This window comes from Mastigoproctus giganteus, chromosome 11 (assembly GCF_048544385.1).
Source record: "Mastigoproctus giganteus isolate SK-2022 chromosome 11, ASM4854438v1, whole genome shotgun sequence".
Classification (NCBI taxonomy): Eukaryota; Metazoa; Arthropoda; class Arachnida; order Uropygi; family Thelyphonidae; genus Mastigoproctus; species Mastigoproctus giganteus.
Window position 1 is genome coordinate 2012118 of NC_143585.1, and position 20885 is coordinate 2033002.

General features: G+C 38.3%; 1 protein-coding gene across 1 annotated transcript in view; it reads left to right on the forward strand.

Moving 5' to 3' along the window:
* LOC150077643 (putative serine incorporator) overlaps window positions 1-20885 on the forward strand; it is a 190232-nt gene that overhangs the window by 153782 nt on the left and 15565 nt on the right. Inside the window, exons 10-11 of the mRNA XM_090384811.1 lie at window positions 5826-5903; window positions 17840-18007. Of these exons, the coding sequence (XP_090240937.1) occupies window positions 5826-5903; window positions 17840-18007 (246 nt within the window). The remainder of the gene's footprint in view (window positions 1-5825; window positions 5904-17839; window positions 18008-20885) is intronic.

Below are 20885 nucleotides of genomic sequence, written 5' to 3' on the forward strand. Positions count from 1 at the left end.
GTGTATATTCTGTGTCTTTTGCCTTTGGTATATTTTGTTAAGTGCTTTAAGTTTGCTTATTTTAATAGAGAAAAGTATGTTGTGTATATTTTTGATGTTTATGGGGTTTGTGTCCCATTCTGTTAGTAGTTTTTCGAAATCATTTATATTTATTGGTATTTTGCTGTTGTTTTTGTTGTATTCCTGTAATTTTCCGTTTTTAATCCCGTTATATTGCCAGTTTTTACTGATCTGGAAGATGTTGTAAGTACATGTTTCTGGGCTGGTGAATGCGAAGTTCCTTCCATTGAGATTGTTTAATCCATAGGGATATAGGGATTTATATAAAAGAATGAACATATCTTCCATGATTCCTCTTTGTGTGTTGTTATCGATGATGGTTAGAATGGCAATGGATACTTTGGCGAAGTCATGCTTTTTGAAGTGTCTGTATTCGATTTCGTTATTGTATTTGTCTGTCCTGTTTTGAGCGTCTATTGCAGCGTTTTCATCAAATCTGTTTATTTGTGATCTGTGAAGGTTCATACGAAGGTGGAGCTCCGTACTTGTTTGTCCGATGTATTGTATCCCACATATCCCGCATGTAATTAGGTAGATTACATTTTTGGTGTGACAGAATGTTGGTGCTTCTTCAGAATTTAGATGGTGTCTGTACATGTAGGGACAGGTTTTACAGAGTTTGCTGTTGCATTTTTTGAAATTGAGTTGCTTCATGTGTAGCCCGATATTTTCATTGTTTATATGTTTTTGGTTATTTGCTTCTTTACTCCCATGTGGTGTGACGGCATTGTATGCTAAGTGACCATTGTTATGAAGAGACGGGTCCCGCGTGGTCATATTCGGTCCCGGGGTGCCATTTATGCTGTGATACCCATACAGCATGTTATTCTTATTTGTATTAGCTTCCATGTTGTTATTTATTGTGCATTTTGTGATTAATGCATTTTGTTATTAATTTAAGGCCCTTTATGTATGTCCCGTAATACCCCTGGATAGGAATTTTTTTAAAATGGTTCTTTTCGTATTTTATTTTTAATATGCTATTATAATAGTTTATTTAATTTCTTTCTTTCTAGCTTTTTCTGTTGTCCCAGTAGCTGTTTTAGCAGTGATTGGGTACAAACAGAGTACTTAATATTATTCTTTTGTAATATGATAATTCATGTTGTATTTTATTTTTAATATGCTTTTATAGTAGTTTTACTTAATTTATTTCTATCTCTAGCTTTTTCTGTTGTCCCAGTAGCTGTTTTAGCAATGCAATTTAAGATAACCGAGATTAGGCTAGCTTAAAGACCAGTAATGTATTAACTATAATACCTATGTGTAGAAAATACCTGTGATTAAGAAAATGAACAAAGATGGAATAAACCACAATAGAATGATAATACAAAAAGAAATAACTATATATATATATATATATATATATATTTTTTTTTTTTTTTTTTATTATTTCTCCCCTCAGACTGATTGGGTGTCTATCTGGGGGGAATTTTTGTCTCCCTCCAGATTGATTGACTCTCTGGGAGTAGAATAATTTTTGTTGTTTTGTGTTGTGCTTAATGGATTCGCATTGTCTTTATATTATTAAGTATCAGGAAGATAATACTGATATGATTTCCACTCTTGTGGGTATGTATGGTTTCCCCCCCCCTTACTCGCACGAGTGTGGTCCCCCCCCAGGCATCGGGCAGATTTTGCTGGTGCGGGATATCGATCTTGTGGGTTTGTTAAACACGTTTTTTTTTTTTTTTGCTGGCTTCTTAGATGTGGGCAGCCTGGGAGCAGGACTGCAGGCACCCATCAGTCTTGCACTACTACTGATGGATATGGGATTGTGTGCTTACAGCATAGAAAGTTTAGTAGACCCAGTTTCGGTTTTGCATGCCAGTAAGGGGCGCCAAGTAGCGGATGCCCTGGTGGTTAAGTGGCCTGCCAAAAACGCAAACAACTACACTTACATTAACACATTTACACTGCAGGCCTATATGTGAAAGATCCACTCAAATACAGAAGATACAAGGTGGAGATGGGCATTAACGTGGGTGCCGCCAAAGACAAGTTCACATATGATACGATAACCATTTTAGCACTAGGGTCTCCTGAATAGGGAAACCTATTTTATAATCACCCGGTATATAGATGGTAAAAGTTTCAATATTTGTTAACAATATTAGCATTAGTAGAGAACCTGAGGGACCATAGATGTAAATTGAGATAAGACAGTTGTAGAGTAGACGTGCAGTTTTTCTTCAGCCGACGGGTAGTTGATTGCTGGAACAGACTTCCATCTATTGTGGAAGTTGATAGCTTAAATAAATTTAAAGCTGGACTAGACAAACATTTGAAGTGACCAGATGTGTGAAATGGTAAGGTTTTTTTTTTTTTTTGGCTGATGCTCTCTAAGCTTGCTTTCTTGCATCATATGCCTCAACTAATGCTAAAGAAGATGCCTTGAAAAACAAGCCTTGAGCTTCGGGTTGCATATCAGATCTTTCTAGCGAAGACCAACAGACTGACTTAAAATAAATAAGTAATATCTATATAAAATACTAAAACAGAGATAAAATAAGATAAAAGTAATAAAATACAATAAAATATGGATAAACTAATAAAATATACCATAACTTTATCCATATTTTATTGTATTTTAATGCTCAGTTTAGTCAGTGAATGGTGTATTGCAGTGTGTGTGTATGTATATATATGTGTGTGTGTGTGTGTGTGTGTGTGTGTGTGTGTGTGTGTGTGTGTGTGTGTGTGTGTGTGTGTGTGTGTTACTATGGCAAAAGTCAGCAGAGCATGATCGTGCATCACGAGTCTGGTATCGGTAAAGCAGAATTACACACATGTGAAGATCGCCAGTGCTCATCATCTTGCAAAATAGTAAGTAGATTCCATAATTGGGTGCATGTGTGATTCATATGTTGTTATGTTGTTATTTGGTTTTTAGGAGCATTAGCAACTAAGGCCATATTGCTCCGGGGATATGCGGTGGTCATTCCCTGACCTTTCCGTATCCTCTGTATTTAGTGGTGACGGGCTTGAACCCCGGTCTAATCAAGAAGCGTGTGCTACGCACTGCTGCTCCTTCCCACCTGGCTACGGAAGCGCCCTGTGATTCATAGTGCAGGCAGTTCTCGCTTTACGAGTTCTTGGGTTTCCGAGTTTTTTCCCAAGTATCAAGTATCAAAAAAATGTTAATCATAAGAATGTTAATCATAAATACTGCATTTCAAACCACATGTGTAGCTATACAATACAGTGTTGTACCCAGCTTTACGATATTAATCCATTCTAGAGACACCATCATGTCGTTAAAATATCGTATTGTGAACCCAATAACACATTGTTTTTTGGTAATTCGTTTCAAGATCTCGGAATTTGAAATTTTCGCTGTATATCTCTCTAAAATGTCATTTTAAGGTCATAAGCATGACCTTAAGGCCATATAAAAGGTCATGAGCGTGGTTTGTAAATTGTATTAGTTACCAATTCAAATCATTGAAATGCACTACACTTTCATTGTTATCATATGTTCTGTTATAAGAATCAATTTTAAACACCTTTGTGATATTTTTCTAAAGCACATTTCTGGAGGTCACAACCATAAAATAATAAAAACAATTTGCACTTTCCAGATTATTGGGTTTTTCTGTTAGTGCAAGCAATTATAAACAGGTACTAAACTCGATCTTCTTGCATTTGCGAAAATACTGATAGCTGAAATTCTGTGGTTTTTTATGCTATTATGGTGAAATGTGTTTCCCCTTTACTGAAATCTTCAATCGTATAAAAAAAATAAATAAATTTTCAGACTCTTCTCTTCATTCCTTTTTTTTAAGTTTTGTAAACTTGTTACTTCACACGAATCATGTTAGTTACAATTTGTGTGTGCCGTTAAAAAATGCTTATGCATGCAATCATGAAATTTATAATCAAAAGAGATTATCTTGAAAACAAATACCTTTATTAAATATTTCTGAAGAAAACAACTCCTTGTGCAACAAACCAACGAGTGCCGAGCCAATAATAAGTGATCAACGAGTGTGCATTTATTCGACGATGATGAAGAAAAAACATTCTTTAACATTTGTAAGTTGTAAATAATTTCTCTATTATTATAATTTACTTGATTTTACAGGCTATGTTTTCATTTTTTCGAATAAATCAATCATTGTTTAAACATAAACTAATTAGCTAACTAATTTCATTGTTAAGAACATAACCCCTATTTTTAACCTTATATCTATGGGAAATAAATTCCCGCTTTACGAGCACGCGAATTAACTCGTAAAGTCGAGAACTACCTGTACTTAGTGCGATTCATGATCCGATTACTGTTAGCTATGTGCAGTGCCTCAAGCCGTCAGTACTGGTGGTAATCATGTGACTAGTCGACGATTTCAATATCCCGTTGGGGATCAAGATCTGCTCAACCCAATAATGCTTGGCGACTGTGGAGCGTTCAAAATTAGTGGTTCGCAGAGTCACCTCTTGTTCAGAAACCCGATCTTTTAATCTCCTGCTGGACTCACCTAAATAACACCCCCACAATCCAGACATGTAATGCGGTATACAGAGCCACTCCATGGGAGTGGAGGAACTGGTGTTTTTGCCTTAGAAATAATAGATTCCAAGGAGGAAATTTCAATCTATTAATTGCTGGAACAAACTTCCATATATCATTGTGGAAGTTGATAGTTTAAATAAATTCAAGGAGGAACTGGACAAACTTTTAGAGGGAATGGTTATATGAAATTTTTTTTTGCTGATGCTGCATAAGCTCATACGCTTGCTTTCTTGCATCATATGCCTTTATTACTACTACTACCACCACCTGTTCCTCCTCTCCTATGGAGTGGTTCCATATACCGCATTACATGTCCAGATTGTGGGGGTTGTTATGTAGGCGCGTCCAGCAGGAGATTGAAAGATCAGGTTTTTGAACATGAGGTGGCTCTTCAAACCACTAATTTTGAATGCTCCAGTGTTGCCGAGCATTATTGGATTGAGCAGCACAATTTTGATCCCTTTTTTTTTTTTTTTTTTTTTATGAAAACCCCAAACACGAAAGGTATCAAAACCTATAGTACTTAGTACCGTGCATGGGTTGAAGGAGAAGTATGGGGGGAGGGGGATGCCGGAAACTTTGCTCTAGAGACTAAACATGGGTTTCACCACTTCAAGCTTCCATTAAGCAAAGTGGTGGTATTTCACCGGTTGATGGAAGTCATCTACCACCTACTATTCACATGATTACCACCAGTGCGAAGAGTGCTGGCGATCATCACATACGTAATTCTGCTGTACCAATACCAGACTCGTGATGCATGATCATGCTCAGCTGACTTTTACTGTTGTTACCAAAATATGTATACTGCAATATACCATTCACCGACTAATGATGAAGAGGCACTTCATCTCGAAAGCTACTGTATATATTTTATTAGTTTTATCCATATTTTATTGTATCTTAATGCTTTTATTTTATATTTTATCTCTGTGTTAGTGTTTTATGTAGATATTATTTATTTTAATAAATTTATTTTAAGTCAAGTTTGTCGGTTGTCTCTAGAAAGTTTTGTGAAGAAGATGCCTGACATGAATGCAGTTCTGCAGCATTCTGGCTAAAGTTGAATGCTTTCAAGTCTTTAATTTATTTCTAAAAGTTAGGTGGTGTGTTATAATGGTAGTAATTTGTAGATTAGCCTAAGAGTGTGTGGCTTTGAATAAGTGCACACATATATTTTAGTTTTAGTTGGAAAAAAAAAAAAAAAAATGTGTAGCTCTATTTTGATTTCAAAATTCTTACTTTATTTCAGTATCCGTACTGCCAGTAACAGCCAAGTTGGAAAACTTACTTTGACTGAGAAGATACTGATTAAAAATTCTTCAGGTAAGTTAATATAGAGAACTTAATATTATGCATTTTATTTTGATTTTTTAAAATTAATAAAAATATTTAAAAGGCCTCAATTAGTGAAAAATTGTAATTATTATAATTTATTTATGCATGCATAATAAAATATGGGCACGCACATTCCTAAAGTTTCTTTCTGATGTTCTTGAAATGATGGCAGCTAAAAATTTGATAGTCTAAAATGCTGATGGAGTTGATATTCCCATTGCAAGTCAAGTGAATTGAATTTTGGTAAAGTCTAGTTGCTCTTCAACATCCAGATCCTCAGATTACACCTTCATAATCGTAGGATTTTTTCATGTATTATGGTTCATGTCTTTTGAGGTGATGATGGGCATAATGTTGCGATCCAGTATTACTTACATTTTGGGAGTGCAACTCTAAAAGAATTTTTGAAACCTTTCCACTAGATAGTCCACCATAACAAACCTGTTGGTAACACATTTTGGGAGCATCTGAATCAGCTAGTGCATAATTTCACTGCCTCTATTCTGACAGATATGACGAGAGAGAGAGAGAGAGAGAGAGAGAGAGAGAGAGAGAGAGTGTCCAAGGAGTTCGTGCATAGACAGGTGTCACTGATAAGCTTATGTTTTAACAAGAAGTCAGACATATTTTTGTTCATTACCATTAGTAGAGGCATATGATGCAAGAAAGCAAGCTTACACAGCATCAACCAAAATACAAAAACTTCCCATTTCACCCATCCATTTGCTCCAAACGTTTGTCCCATTCTACTTTGAATTTCTTTAACATTTCTTTAGCAACTTCCACAATGGCAGATGGCAGTTTGTTCCAGCAATCAACCACCCAGTGGCTAGAGGCAATTTCCACACATTTATTTTATAACTGTCTTTCCTCAATTTGAATTAATGTCCCCTCAGGTGTGTAATCTAATCTGAACAAGAGGAAAAATCCCATCACCACTGAGTTGCTCAAACCATTCAAGGCCTTATACACCTAAATCAGATTACCATGCAAGTACCTAGTCTCTAGACGCTGAAATTTGCAAAACTTAAGCCTTTCTTCATAAGAGCAACCCTCTGTTCCATTCACTAATCTTGTTGCCCTTTTCTGTACTCGCTCCAGCAGCTCTAGATCCTTCCTAATCTGAACAAGAGGAAAAATCCCATCACCACTGAGTTGCTCAAACCATTCAAGGCCTTATACACCTAAATCAGATTACCATGCAAGTGCCTAGTCTCTAGACGCTGAAATTTGCAAAACTTAAGCCTTTCTTCATAAGAGCAACCCTCTGTTCCATTCACTAATCTTGTTGCCCTTTTCTGTACTCGCTCCAGCAGCTCTAGATCCTTCCTAAAATGAGACCTACATTCAGTACTCAAGGTGTGACCTGACTGTTGCCTTATACAAGGGGATAATCACCTCCTTATCCCTGCTAGCAAAATTTCTCAATATCATTGACAAAACCCCATGAGCTGCTCCGGCAGCCTGTCTTCACTGCTCAGAAAACTTCATATCTGATTGCACAATTACCCCATGTATCTTCTATTCTCCACGACCCTGAGTGTAGTACCGCACAAGTACTTTACTCTGGAATTACTGCTACCCATATGCAGTACTTTGCATTTGTCAATGTTAAACTTCAGTTGCCACCTTTTCTAGATTTCTTTCTCCGCCCAAGTTTTCTAGATCCTGTTGCAGTAGCATACTATCATTCTGTAGCCGAGTGGTCGGGAGCTGGAGTGGATTAGCACACGCTCTTTGAGTAGATCGGGGTTCAAGCCCCTGACTGCTAAATACGGTCGATCTGCCAACCCGCACTGGACCAGCGTGGCAGATTACGGTCCATTTCCCTCAGCATGAATTGTTGAGGAGGCTTCCATCCTGCAGTGGGTTGATAATGGCTGCAGTTAACTTTAACTTTTAACTGTCATTACTCATAAAAAAAACTCTGCCAACCTTCGTATCATCTGCAAACTTGGACCTTAAGCCTAATATACCTTCACCAATATAATATGTGTCAATGAGAAATTATGGGAGGGAAGTTGAAAAAAATGTCATTAATGATATTGAAATTTCACATTTTAATTAATAAAAACTTTTGAGCCTACAGGCTAGTAAGGCTCCTGGGTTGGTGGCATATACCCTATAATCTTAAGGGAGGTGCAAATGAGTGCATTGAACCATTGAGGTTAATTATGAGAGCATCACTGGACTCAGGAGTAATTCCATTGGATTGGAAAAGTGCCAATGTATCTCCAATACATAAAGGTGGTTCTAAGAGTTAAATGGGAAATTACCAGCCGGTCAGTCTAACTTCAGTAGTATAAGAGACTATGGAGACCATGATCAAAGGTGGAATTTGGGATCATTTAGATAAAAATGGAATTCTGAAGGATACTCAACATGGTTTCGTAAAGGGAAAATCATGTTTAACTAATCTGGCTAGCTATTTTGACAGGGTCACTCAAGAGCTAGACTTAGTGAATAATTTTGAAATTGTTTATTTGGATTTCAGCAAAGCATTTGACTCAGTACATGAGCAGTTACTTTATAAGCTAGAACAGGTTGGAATCAGGGAAAATCCTTAGATGGATGGCTTCAGGACAGGAGGCAGAGGGTTGTGATAAATGTCTATTCCTTAGATTGGGTTGATGTAAGAAGTGGGGTTCCCCAAGGATCAGTATTAGAACCACTGTTGTTTTTGATTTTCATAATTTACATCGATGAAGGGATGGAGGGCATGATGACTAAATGTGCAGATGATGTAAAGATTGGTAGAGTAATTAATGATCACTGCCAAGTAGAGCTTCTTCAGAGTGACCTAGATAGACTTCAGGGATGGTCAGAAAAATGGCAGCTGTGCTTTAATCCAACAAAGTTTAAGGTATTACACCTGGGGAACAGTAACCCCAAAATAACTTATGCACTTGGTGGAGTTTAACTAAAGCCAGTAGTGGAAGAAAGCCACTTGGGTGTTACGATACAGTCAGACGTGAAGTTCACCGAGCATTGCAGATAGGCTGCAAGGAAAACCCATGGTGTCCTATTGATCATTTATCGAACAATTTCTAGTAGAGATAAGGACGTCATAATCCCATTATATAAGGCTATTGTTAGAATACACTTGGAATTGTGTTCTAGTATGGAGACCACACCTAAAAGAAAGACATTGTGATTCTTGAAAGGGTTCAAAGATGGGTAACTCGCCGTGTGAGATTGGCAAAAGGATGTCCATATGAGGAAAGACTTCGAATATGTGGTTTGCAGAACTTGGAAACTAGGCACCTTAGAGGAAACTTGATTGAGGTGTTTAAAAGCTCTGAGTGGCATAAGTAAAATGAATGAGGACAAAATTTCACTGTTATAAATGATTCTAGAACTAAGGGCCATAATTTCAAGTTACTGGGGGAGACATTTAGAGTGAATTGCAGAAAGTTTTATTTTAGCCAGTGAGTTATAACTTACTGTAACAAGTTACCTACATGGGTGGTAGAGGCTGACAGTTTGGAGAAATTCAAAAGTCAGCTGGATAATTACCTGCTGGAGGAAGGAAACACATAGTTGTATGTTTCTTTTTCTCTAATTAATTTTTTTTTAAAATTTTCTTCTTTTTTTATTATTATTTTATTGTTGTTATTATTATTATTTTTTTTTTTATTTTATTTTTTTTGCAACGTAATTTTTATTTATTTTTATGGCTGATGCAACATAAGCCATAGGCTTCCTTGCACCATTTGGCCATTGTAAATACTAATACTAATATTATTATTATTATTAGCCATGTGTTGCAAGGAAGCCTAAGGCTTATGCTGCACCAGCCAAAAAAAAAAAATTTCCTTATTACCCTATGTGATAGGTGGGGGGAGATGGGGGAAGAGAGAGAGGGAGAATGATGATATCCAACTCAAGACCCTACTTGTGCCAAGCCCATACTCACCAGAGCCGCTGGGGGTAAAATATCATTGATAAATATAGAAAACAACGAGGTCCAACACACTGAACCCTGGGCACTCCACTAATAACATTAGTCCATGAAGAGCAGTGTCCATTTATTACCACTCCCTGTCTTCTCCCACTCAACCATCCCTTTATCCATAGCAGCAATTTGCCTTTACTGTTGTACTGCACTCTTCCATGTGCAACAATATCAAACACTCTTCTGAAATCCAAGTATATGATATCAAAATTATTTTTTGCATTCAGTTCCTTTGTGACCACATCAAAGTAACATAAGCCAGAATATCACCAGTGGAACGACACTGACGTAATCCATACTGGCGATCATTGATCAGACGGAAGGTTTCTAGGTAGTTTAAGTGTTGGCAGTTAATTGATTTCTCCATTACTTTAGAAAGAGTAGAAGTAATTGCAATGGAACAATAATTGGATGGGAGGGATTTGCCACACTTTTTAGGAACTGGCTGGATATGAGCAAATTTCCAAGCAGAAGGAAAAACACCTTTGGAATAAGAAAGTGAAAAAAGGCTGCAAAGAATAGAAGTAAGTTCAGGAGCACAGGTTTTGAGTACAAGTGGAGAAATACCATCGGGACCTGGAGCTTTTTTAGCATCAAGATTCGTCAAAATCCTTCTGACATCCTTTTGACGGAAGACCACAGGAGGCATTGAATGGAGCGTGTCGGGAATGGTGGGAGGTGTTTTACCAAGGTCATTAATACATGAGTTGGAAGAAAAATGAGATACTAGCAGGTCAGCTTTATCCTTGGCTAAAGTGACAACAGAGCCATCTGGTTTTGAGAGAGGTGGGAACAGAGATGGACAAAAGTTGCGGCCAATAGCTTTGGCAAGAGACCAGAATGCTCAGCTATGATTAGGGCAAGAAGCAAGTTTTCTACACTTAGTCTGTTCAAAATCTAGTTTGGACTGATTAATAACTGCTTTACAATTGTTTTGAGCTTTGGTGTACGCAGAAAATGAAACTGAAGAATTGGAAACAAGTCAAATACAATATGCAACATTCCTGCAATATGAGAGGAAATTGCAACATTCCTGCAATTCACAAAGGAGGATCAAAGGCTGACACAAGTAATCTCATATTCATGCAATATGAGAGCTTCTTTGGACTCAGGGGAGGTACCCACAGACTGGAGATGTGCAAATGTGACCCCAATTCACAAAGGAGGATCAAAGGCTGACACAAGTAATTATAGACCTGTGAGTTTAACTTCTGTTCCAGGAAAATTAATGGAGGCACTAGTTAAAGAAGCACTGCAGGATCATTTAGACAAGACTTCAGTTATAGCTCAGACACAGCATGGTTTTGTTAAGGGGAAGTCTTGCCTGACCAATTTGATTGGATACTATGATGCAGTCACAAAGGAACTGGATGCAGGGAATAACTTTGATATTATATACTTGAATCTTAGAAAGGCTTTTGATACTGTTGCACATGGAAGACTGCTGCACAAATTGGAGCAGTGTGACATTGGAGGCAAATTGCTGCTGTGGATAAAGGGGTGGCTGAGGGGGAGAAGACAGAGAGTGGTAATCAATGGACACTGCTCGTCGTGGACTAATGTTATTAGTGGAGTCCCTCAGGGCTCAGTGTTGGGTCCATTATTGTTTTCTGTATTCATAAATGATATTGATGATGGTATATCAAGCTTAATGTCGAAGTTTGCAGACGATACAAAGGTAGGCAGGGTTGTCAAGGACACTACTGACACTATGCTGCTGCAACAGGATCTGGAAAGGTTGAGCAGATGGGCTGAGAGGTGGCAAATGAAGTTTAACATTGACAAATGTAAAGTACTACACATGGGAAACAGCAACCCCAGAGCAACGTATCAACTCTGTGGTACTACACTGACAGTGGTAGAGAATGAAAGGGACCTGGGGGTGGTTGTGCAGGCAGATATGAAGTTCTCTGAGCAGTGCAGACGGGCTGCAAGAGTAGCTCATGGTGTATTGTCAATGATATATAGGAATTTTTCTAGCAGGGGTAAGGAGGTGATTATTCCCTTGTATAAGGCAATGGTCAGACCACACCTAGAGTACTGTACACAGGTCTGGAGGCCTCATTTCAAGAAGGATGTAGAGCTGCTGGAACGAATACAGAGAAGGGCAACAAAATTAGTGAATGGAACAAAGGGGTGCTCTTACGAAGAAAGGCTTAAGTTTTGCAAATTACAGTGTCTGGAGACTAGGCACCAGCGAGGTGATCTGATAGAGGCGTATAAAGCCTTCAATGGTTTGAGCATGCTCAATGCTGATGGGATTCTTCCTCTCACTCAGAATAATCACCTGAGAGGGCATAAATTCAAATTGAGGAAAGACAGATGTAGGATAGACGTGCGGAAATTTGCCTTTAGCCAGCAGGTGGTTGGTTGGTAGAACAGACTTCCATCCCTTGTTGTGGAAGTTGATAGCCTAAATAAGTTTAAGGCTCAGCTGGACAGGTATTTTGAACGAACAGAGGGGTGAAGTGGAAGTGGTTTTTTTTTTTTGGCTGATGCTGCATAAGCTTGCTTTCTTGCATCGAGTGCTTCTACTAATGCTAATGCTAATTCTTCTCTTGAACAGCCTTAGCATATTTATTGGAAAACCAAGGTTATCCAATAAAAAAAAAACGTTGACATCAAATAACGTTTTTTTTTTTGTTGACATCAACAAAAAAAACGTTGAGCAAACGTTGACATCAGAAGTTTTGAAACAGTAATCCGACCAAGGAAAAGAAGAGAAGAAATCTTGCAGGTCATTCCATTTTGCATTTTTGTAATGCCAAACAATATGAGGTTGGGAATAGCCATGAGATAAAGGCTCCATTGAAGAAGAGACAATCACCAAGTTATGATCTGAGATGCCTAAATGACCACTCACTTTGAAGTGTTGTTTGTGAGAAAAAGATCAAGCAAGTTGGCTGTATGGTTGGGATTATCCGGTATCCTTGTAGGTAAATGAACAATCTGTGCAAGGTCATTAATAATTGCAAAAGCCTCAGCATCTCGACCAACTGGATTGGTGTGACTAGAAAACAGAAGCCAGCTGGAGTTGTGAACATTAAAATCACCAAGGAAAATTACCTCTCTGTTAGTAAAATTGGACTAGAGAAAGTCAAGTTGCAAAGAGAGGAAGTCAAAGAGCTCGAAGTGATTAGTGAAGTTGGGAGAACGGTAGACAACAGATGAATTTGACACAATGAGGCAGAGAGATTCTAAGCCAGAGAAGCTCGAAAAGAGGAGATTCTAAATTACGAAGTCTCTGACAGGGAATATCTGAACGGACATAAGTACAAGTACCACCTTTGCATATAAAAGGAATCATACAGAGAATAATTTGGGCAACTGAGATGAGCAGTAGTTGAATCTACCGATAACTAAGATGCAAGTGGAAACGGACGTTGTTGAGATTAGAATTGAGACGACGTGTATTTGTGAAATGAACCAGGAATTGTTTGAGAGGTTTAGATATTTTTGCAGATAAGCTTACTCTATTAGAATACAATTCATGGTGTATTCAATAGTAGAAAATGTGGGGGGGGGGGACATGCTGTATGAAGTAATGAAATTTTTGGATATGGCGTATACTTGGTAAGAATATACCCAGATCCTTGACATAACATGGCCTCGACAATGCCCCCTGCATACACGCCTCCTAAAGAGTTACCAATAGGTTTGGTTCGATGTACTAACTAGCGGCCGTCCTGCAAACACCGTTTTAGAGCTGTACCCTTGAAATGTAAGGAAGATTGAATCTCGCCATGATGTCCATCATAACCTCAGAAGTCATCAGTCATACTGCATGAATGGAAGAGGTGGGGAAGGGTTGACTGGAACTTAGCTCTGGAGACTAAACATGGGTTCCACCACTTCAGACGCCTCCTTAGCCAGGTGGGCAGGAGCAGCAGTGCGTAGCACATGCTCCTTGATTATACCGGGGTTCGAGCCCATGACCACCAAATACGGAGGATGCGGAAAGGTCAGGGAATGATCACCGCATATCTCCGGAGCAATACGGCCTTAGTTGCTAATGCTCCTAAAAAAAAAACAAATAACAATAACAAATCTAAAAACCAAATAACAACAACAACAACAACCACCGCCACCACCACCACTTCAAGCCCCCCAACAAGCAAAGTGAAATAAAGTGGGGGGGAAAAAATAGTGAAATTAATTGAACAGACTTATCTGCAAACAGATTAGAGAGAGAGAGAGAGAGAGAGAGAGAGAGAGAGAGAGAGAGAGAGAGAGAGAGAGAGAGAGATAATCTTTAAATGCCCTTCACGGCCAAAAAGCCAGGGGTTTACATTTTTACAGCCTCCCGAAACTTCCGGGAAAATAGAACAATTAATTTACAAAAACAGGTAATTTTACAAAAGACCATTAATCTCATTTGTCATTATTATTCAGTCTGTGATTTGTTTTGCTTTAAAGATACTACTTCTTGAATGCTATCACTTATTGGAAAACCAAGGTTTAGTTAATGGCAAGATTTTAGTGTGGAATATCCACTTCCAGTTTTCATTGTCCTAATCTGAAATCACCTCTTTTTGATGTTATCTAGTTTAAAATTTTTTTACCCCATTCTGTCAAAACCATCTGTTTCCTCTATCATTCTTCAAACTCTACTTTTTCCATGCTTTGCTAACAGCAAAGTAATTTTATTTGGTGATTTTAATATTCACAACCAAAGCTGGCTTAAATTTTCTAGCTGCACCCAGTAGTACTTATGATATTTGTAAGGCTGAATTATGCATTACTTTATAAAGATATCCTTGTTCAAAATTTAGTTTACTCAGCTGTAGTAAACTAAATGCCTTGAATACCACAGTGAAGCTACCTTGCAGATTGTTGGTTTCCAAGCAGATTTACAGATCTCATACCCCCTCCTTGATGAGCTTCCCCTTTTTCCCTTGTTAAAAACTACTCGTACTTCTCTCTGCTCTCTCCAGCAGCTCTCATCTTTTCAAAAATGGAGACTCCAAGCCTTTATGAAGTATTCAAGATGCAATACCATTGTTTTATAATCCATTATCTATATAATCTAGTGCCATTGCATATAATGAAATAACAACCTCTTTGTATCTACTGCAGTGCTTCTATAAGTCATTCACAGAACACTATTGAGCTATCCTATATTGTTCATGTCACTTCATATCAGATTTTATAGCTACTCCCAAGTTCTTTTCATTACCAATGAAAAGCATTTTGGAGTAGCTGTACAGTTTGGTGCTGCTCATGTGGTAAATCTTTTAAAGCTTACTGCCACCCAGATCCAAAACTTATCTTTTTGTGTGCTAAACTGCATTTCATGCCATTTCTCATCTATCTAAATAATTTACCAATTTTTTTTGTTGAAGTAACTTATTCCAATTTCTCTCGTTAACCACTCTGTATATATTTGTGTACCATAAGAAAACTTAGATATTAAACTTTAAATGCTCTCTCTCTCTCTCTCTCTCTCTCTCTCTCTCTCTCTCTCTCACACACACACACACACACACACACACACACACACACACACACACACACACACACACACACACACACACACACACACACACACACACACCTCTTAATCCATAATAGTACCTTCCTTCTAATACTGCATTGCTCCAATTTACAATTATTATTCATGTAAAACTCTATCAGAAGCTTTATTAAAATTTATGTAAATGAGGTCAAAATCACACTTTTGCATCCAGTACTTTTGTAACAACCTCATCATAGTTAATCAGATTGGTCAGATATCTCCTCTTAACAAAGCATGCTGTAATTTTCAGGAATTACATTCCTGTCCATGTATTGCATTGTTGCATTGTTGTTTGGTTTTTAGGAGCATTAGCAACTAAGGCCATATTGCTCCGAGAATATGCGGTGGTCAATCCCTGACCTTTCCGCATCCTTCGTATTTGGTGGTGACGGGCTCGAAACCCGGTGTAATCAAGAAGCGTGTGCTACACACTGCTGCTCCTTCCCACCTGGCTACAGAGGCGCCTTCCTGTCCATGTGATCCTGACCCATACTGTAAACTAAGGAGGCCATATTCTTCCATGGCACACTTAGTTTGTGGTTGCTCTCTTCACCCTTTCAGCAATCCTGGTGAATAGGAGAGATGTTTGCATATCTCCAGTTTATGCAGTGAAAAGAAATCAGAGAAAACAATGATAATGTGGTGTAATTTGACATCATCTTTCGGAAAACTCTGATATCATTAATAGTAATTATTTTTTTGCATTAATCAGAAACCTGCTTGTCATTAACTATCCAAACAGATACAGAATTGGTGGTCATCAACTACTAACTTCTTTAAAAATATCAGATCGTCCCTTGAGCAGTGACATTTTTGTATTGCCAGATTGCTTTATTTGTGCACTTCATATGCTAATTTGCTTAGATTAATCGTCATTCAGCATGCAGGTTTTAACGAATTAACAGTGGCTGATTTTTTTTCAGACATAAAAGACATCTCAGAAAAATATATTTTGCATATAATGTTTTATGAATTTTATAAAGAGAATAATGCAACTGTCGAAAAACATTCAAAATTTGTATGGTGATGATCTCTAAATTGAAGAAATATTAGTGGTTGTTCCAGAATCCCCTGATTACTGCTTCTCTGGTGAAGCACACTCAAGCTGACCGATTCAGTTTGATAGTAACCTGATGTATTTGTATTGTACAAATACAAATTCCTCATATCACAAAGGGATACTCTATCATCCCTATTCTTCTATCTGTTTTTCTCCCCAGTCTTCACTAAATCGACCAAGGTACACCCTTAACGATGCCGCCAAATTCTAATCAACATCTAAATTCCACCGGTTTCATCTAAATCTCTAAGACAACAAACACTATTAGCTTTTATCTAGCGTATAGCCTCACGTCTAAATTTAATAACATCAAAATTTTGCCCGACCTATTAGGCCTTTAACACATCTCTTTAGCGTTCAACCCCAACCAGCGATTTCCAAACAGCAATCCCATTAAGCACCTAATGTCAAATGCGTAGATTTTTTTTTTTTTTAGATCGTAGCCACTGAAATCCCAGGAAACTAGGTGGCAGGACCTGCCAGAGCAATTTGTTGTGATACTGGATACACCCAGCTGGCCTCCACGTGGCAGCGTATGGGCAACGTCAGGCCCCACTAGGGGCCTGGCAGCCAATAAGCCGGTCAAACAATGAGCACAACATATCACACTGCACAGACACGGCCCCACACACTTTCAAGTCTCTGGCTTGACAGTGTACTGTTCTCGATACAGCAAAACACACGTGAAGTTGGCAGAAATCCCAGCTGCTGTTTGACACAAACATACCTTATCACAAAGTGGTGTGAGGAAGCAGGCTTATCTAACATCACCCATAAAATCACTGTCATATGTCATCTTCCCTCACTTCATTTATCCATTTCTTTTAAGTATTTGCCCATTCTCTCCTTAAATTTAGATAAACACTCAACCTCTACAAGTAAGGATAGATGGGAGTTTATTCCTATATTTTTAAAAATATTAATAAAATAAACTATCTATTTTGACTACCTCCTCATAATAAACAACTAGAATTTTTACACTGAAATGGGACACAAAAACCAGGGGACATGAACTATCAGAAAAAGCTAATAGAGTGGATTTAGGGAATTTACATTTGGTCAGCATGTTGTTGGCCACTCAAATAAACTGCATTCCTGGGTGGTTGACATTTAGTCAGATTTAACAAGCAACTTAATTAGTACTTTCTTGCACTGCAAAGGGTATGTGTATTTTTGTACAAAGATGGGTTTTTCCCTATGCATCAAAAGCTTAGCCTCCTTTCATCTTTCAGCCTATATTAATATTTGGGCCTTCTGGTAAGATGTAATAATTTCATGAAAGAAAGAAACAGACATGATTATTTTTATATTTCTGAAGTTGCTATAGGTCATCTCAGATTTAAACTGAAGACTTCTCTTGATTATTTTGTTTAAATAGGCAAGTATGATAAAATTGAGAAAAAAATGTTTTTTAATACATATAGATAGTTGCAAGCCTGGAGATTTAGAAAATAGCAAGGTTTGGGACAATGAAGATGATCAAGTGGCATATAATTGGTCATTTTTTCATATAATGTTTGCTTTGGCAACTCTGTATGTTATGATGACACTTACAAACTGGTATCAGTAAGTATCTCTTAAATTAACTCTTCAATAGTTAAGTTTCATTTGTAATGTAAATAGTATTGGTATTAGTAATGGCCATATAATGCACGGAAGCCTAAGGCTTATTAGCATTAGCATTAGCATTAGTAGAGGCATATGATGCAAGAAAGCAAGCTTATTCAGCATCAGCCAAAAAAAAAAAAAAAACCCTCTCAAATTTCACCCCTCCGTTCGTTCGAAATACCTGTCCAGTTGAGCTTTAAATTTGTTTAGGCTATCAACTTCAACAACAAGTGATGGAAGTCGGTTCCACCAACCAACCACCCGCTGGCCAAAGGCAAATTTCCGCACATCTATCCGACATCCGTCCTTCCTCAATTTGAATTTATGCCCTCTGAGGTGATTATTCTGAGAAAGATGAAGAATCCCATTGGCATTGAGCATGCTCAAAACATTCAAAGCCTTATACACCTCTATCAGATCACCTCGCCGGTGCCTAGTCTCCAGACTCTGTAATTTGCAAAACTTAAGCCTTTCTTCGTAAGAGCAACCCTTTGTTCCATTTACTAATCTTGTTGCCCTTCTCTGTACCAGTTCCAGCAGCTCTACATCCTTCTTGAAATGAGGCCTCCAGACCTGTATACAGTACTCAAGATGTGGCCTAACCATTGCCTTATACAAGGGAATAATCACCTCCTTATCCCTGCTAGAAAAATTCCTGCATATTATTGACGAGACACCATGAGCTACTCTTGCAGCTCGTCTGCACTGCTCAGAGAACTTCATATCTGCCTGCACAATTACCCCCAGGTCCTTTTCATTCTCCACCACTGTCAGTGTAGTACCGCAGAGTTGATACATTGCTCTGGGGTTACTGTTACCCATATGTAGTACTTTACATTTGTCAATGTTAAACTTCATTTGCCACCTCTCAGCCCATCTGTTCAACCTTTCCAGATCCTGTTGCAGCAGCATAGCGTCAGTAGTGTCCTTAACGACCCTGCCAACCTTTGTATCATCTGCAAACTTAGACATTAAACTTGATATCCCATCATCAATATCATTCATAAACACCGAAAACAACAATGGACCCAACACTGAACCTTGAGGAACTCCACTAATAACATTAGTCCACGTTGAGCAGTGTCCATTGATTACCACTCTCTGTCTTCTGCCACTCAACCATCCCCTTATCCATAGCAGCAATTTGCCTCCAATGCCACACTGCTCCAATTTGTGCAGCAGTCTTCCATGTGCAACAGTATCAAAAGCCTTTCTAAGATCCAAATATATAATATCAAAGTTATTCCCTGCATCCAGTTCTTTTGTGACTACATCATAGTATCCAATCAAATTGGTCAGGCAAGACCTGCCCTTAACAAAACCATGCTGCGTCTGAGCTATAACTGAATTCTTGTCTAGATGATCCTGCAGTGCTTCTTTAACCAGTGCCTCCATTAATTTACCTGGAACAGAAGTTAAACTAACAGGTCTATAATTACTTGTGTCAGCCTTTGATCCTCCTTTGTGAATTGGGGTTACATTTGCACATCTCCAGTCTATGGGTACCTCCCCTGAGTCCAAAGAAGCTCTCATAATTATGGCTAGGGGTTTGCATACTTCCTTTGCTGCCTCCTTTAATATAACTGGATAGATCCCATCCACCCCAGTTGCCTTTTTTATGTTTATCCTCAACTATCTCTCCTCCACTTTCCTCTCAGTTATTACAAAATCATCCAGCTCACTGCCAATGTTTACTTTACCTACATCATTCTCCTTCCTGAATAACTCCTCATGCGTGAATGTAGATGCAAAATACTCGTTTAGATTGTTAGCCACCTGAGCAGGATCCTCAACTGTTGAACCATCAATATCCAGTGGACCAATCTGATTCATCCCTTTCCTTCTCGAGTTCAAGTATGTAAAGAACTCCTTTCTGTTTTTCTTTGCATCCTTTGCCAAGGATTTTTCGTAGTCTGCCTTTGCCTGCCTAATCTCCTTTGTGACTTGGTTACAGACCAACTTATATCTATCATACGCTTCCATGTCACCCATTAATTTGTATGTATCCCATGCATTTTTCTTCTCTGCCACATGTCTCATTAGTCCATCTGACAACCATTTAGGCCTAAACCTTGAACAATATTTCTTAGTTGGTATGTAAAGCCTGGTAGCCACCAAGATTAGTTCCTTGAATGCTTCCCATTTTGAGTTTGCTGTTGGTAACATCATCAGTTGGTCCCACTGTATAGAATTTAAATACTGTCTCAGACCATCATAGTCGCCTTTACAAAAACAAAAACCCTTCCCTTTACCTCTGATGGTAGTTACCTCCTTGAGTAAATCCCACTTCAACACACTGTGATCACTGCCACCTAGTGGTTCATTTATCTGCAGGTTCGTAATGCATGAAGAATCACTACTGATAATCAGATCAAGAGTATTGCTCCCTCTTGTTGCCTCACGAACATGCTGATGTAGAAAACAATCATCCAATAAATCCACAAAAGCCTTGCTAGTGTGCGAGTGACCAACCCACAAATTCCAGTCAATATCTGGGAAATTAAAATCCCCCATTATAAGACTCTCTGATTTACTGGCCCACTCTATTTCCCTGTACAATATATTATTATACTCATCAGAGTCATTAGGCCTATAGCACACTCCTACTCTCAATTTTGATTTCCCTATGCTTATGTCACACCAAACTGACTCGACACTGCCCTGTCCATCGATGTCAACTGGCTTCACTTCCTTTGACTTTATGTGTTTCTTAATTAATAGCATAACCCCTCCTCCCCTCCTGTCCTGTCTATCCTTTCTATATACATTGTATTCCCCAAATTCCAGTTCCGCATTACTTATATCTGTGTGACACCACGTCTCTGATATCCCAACA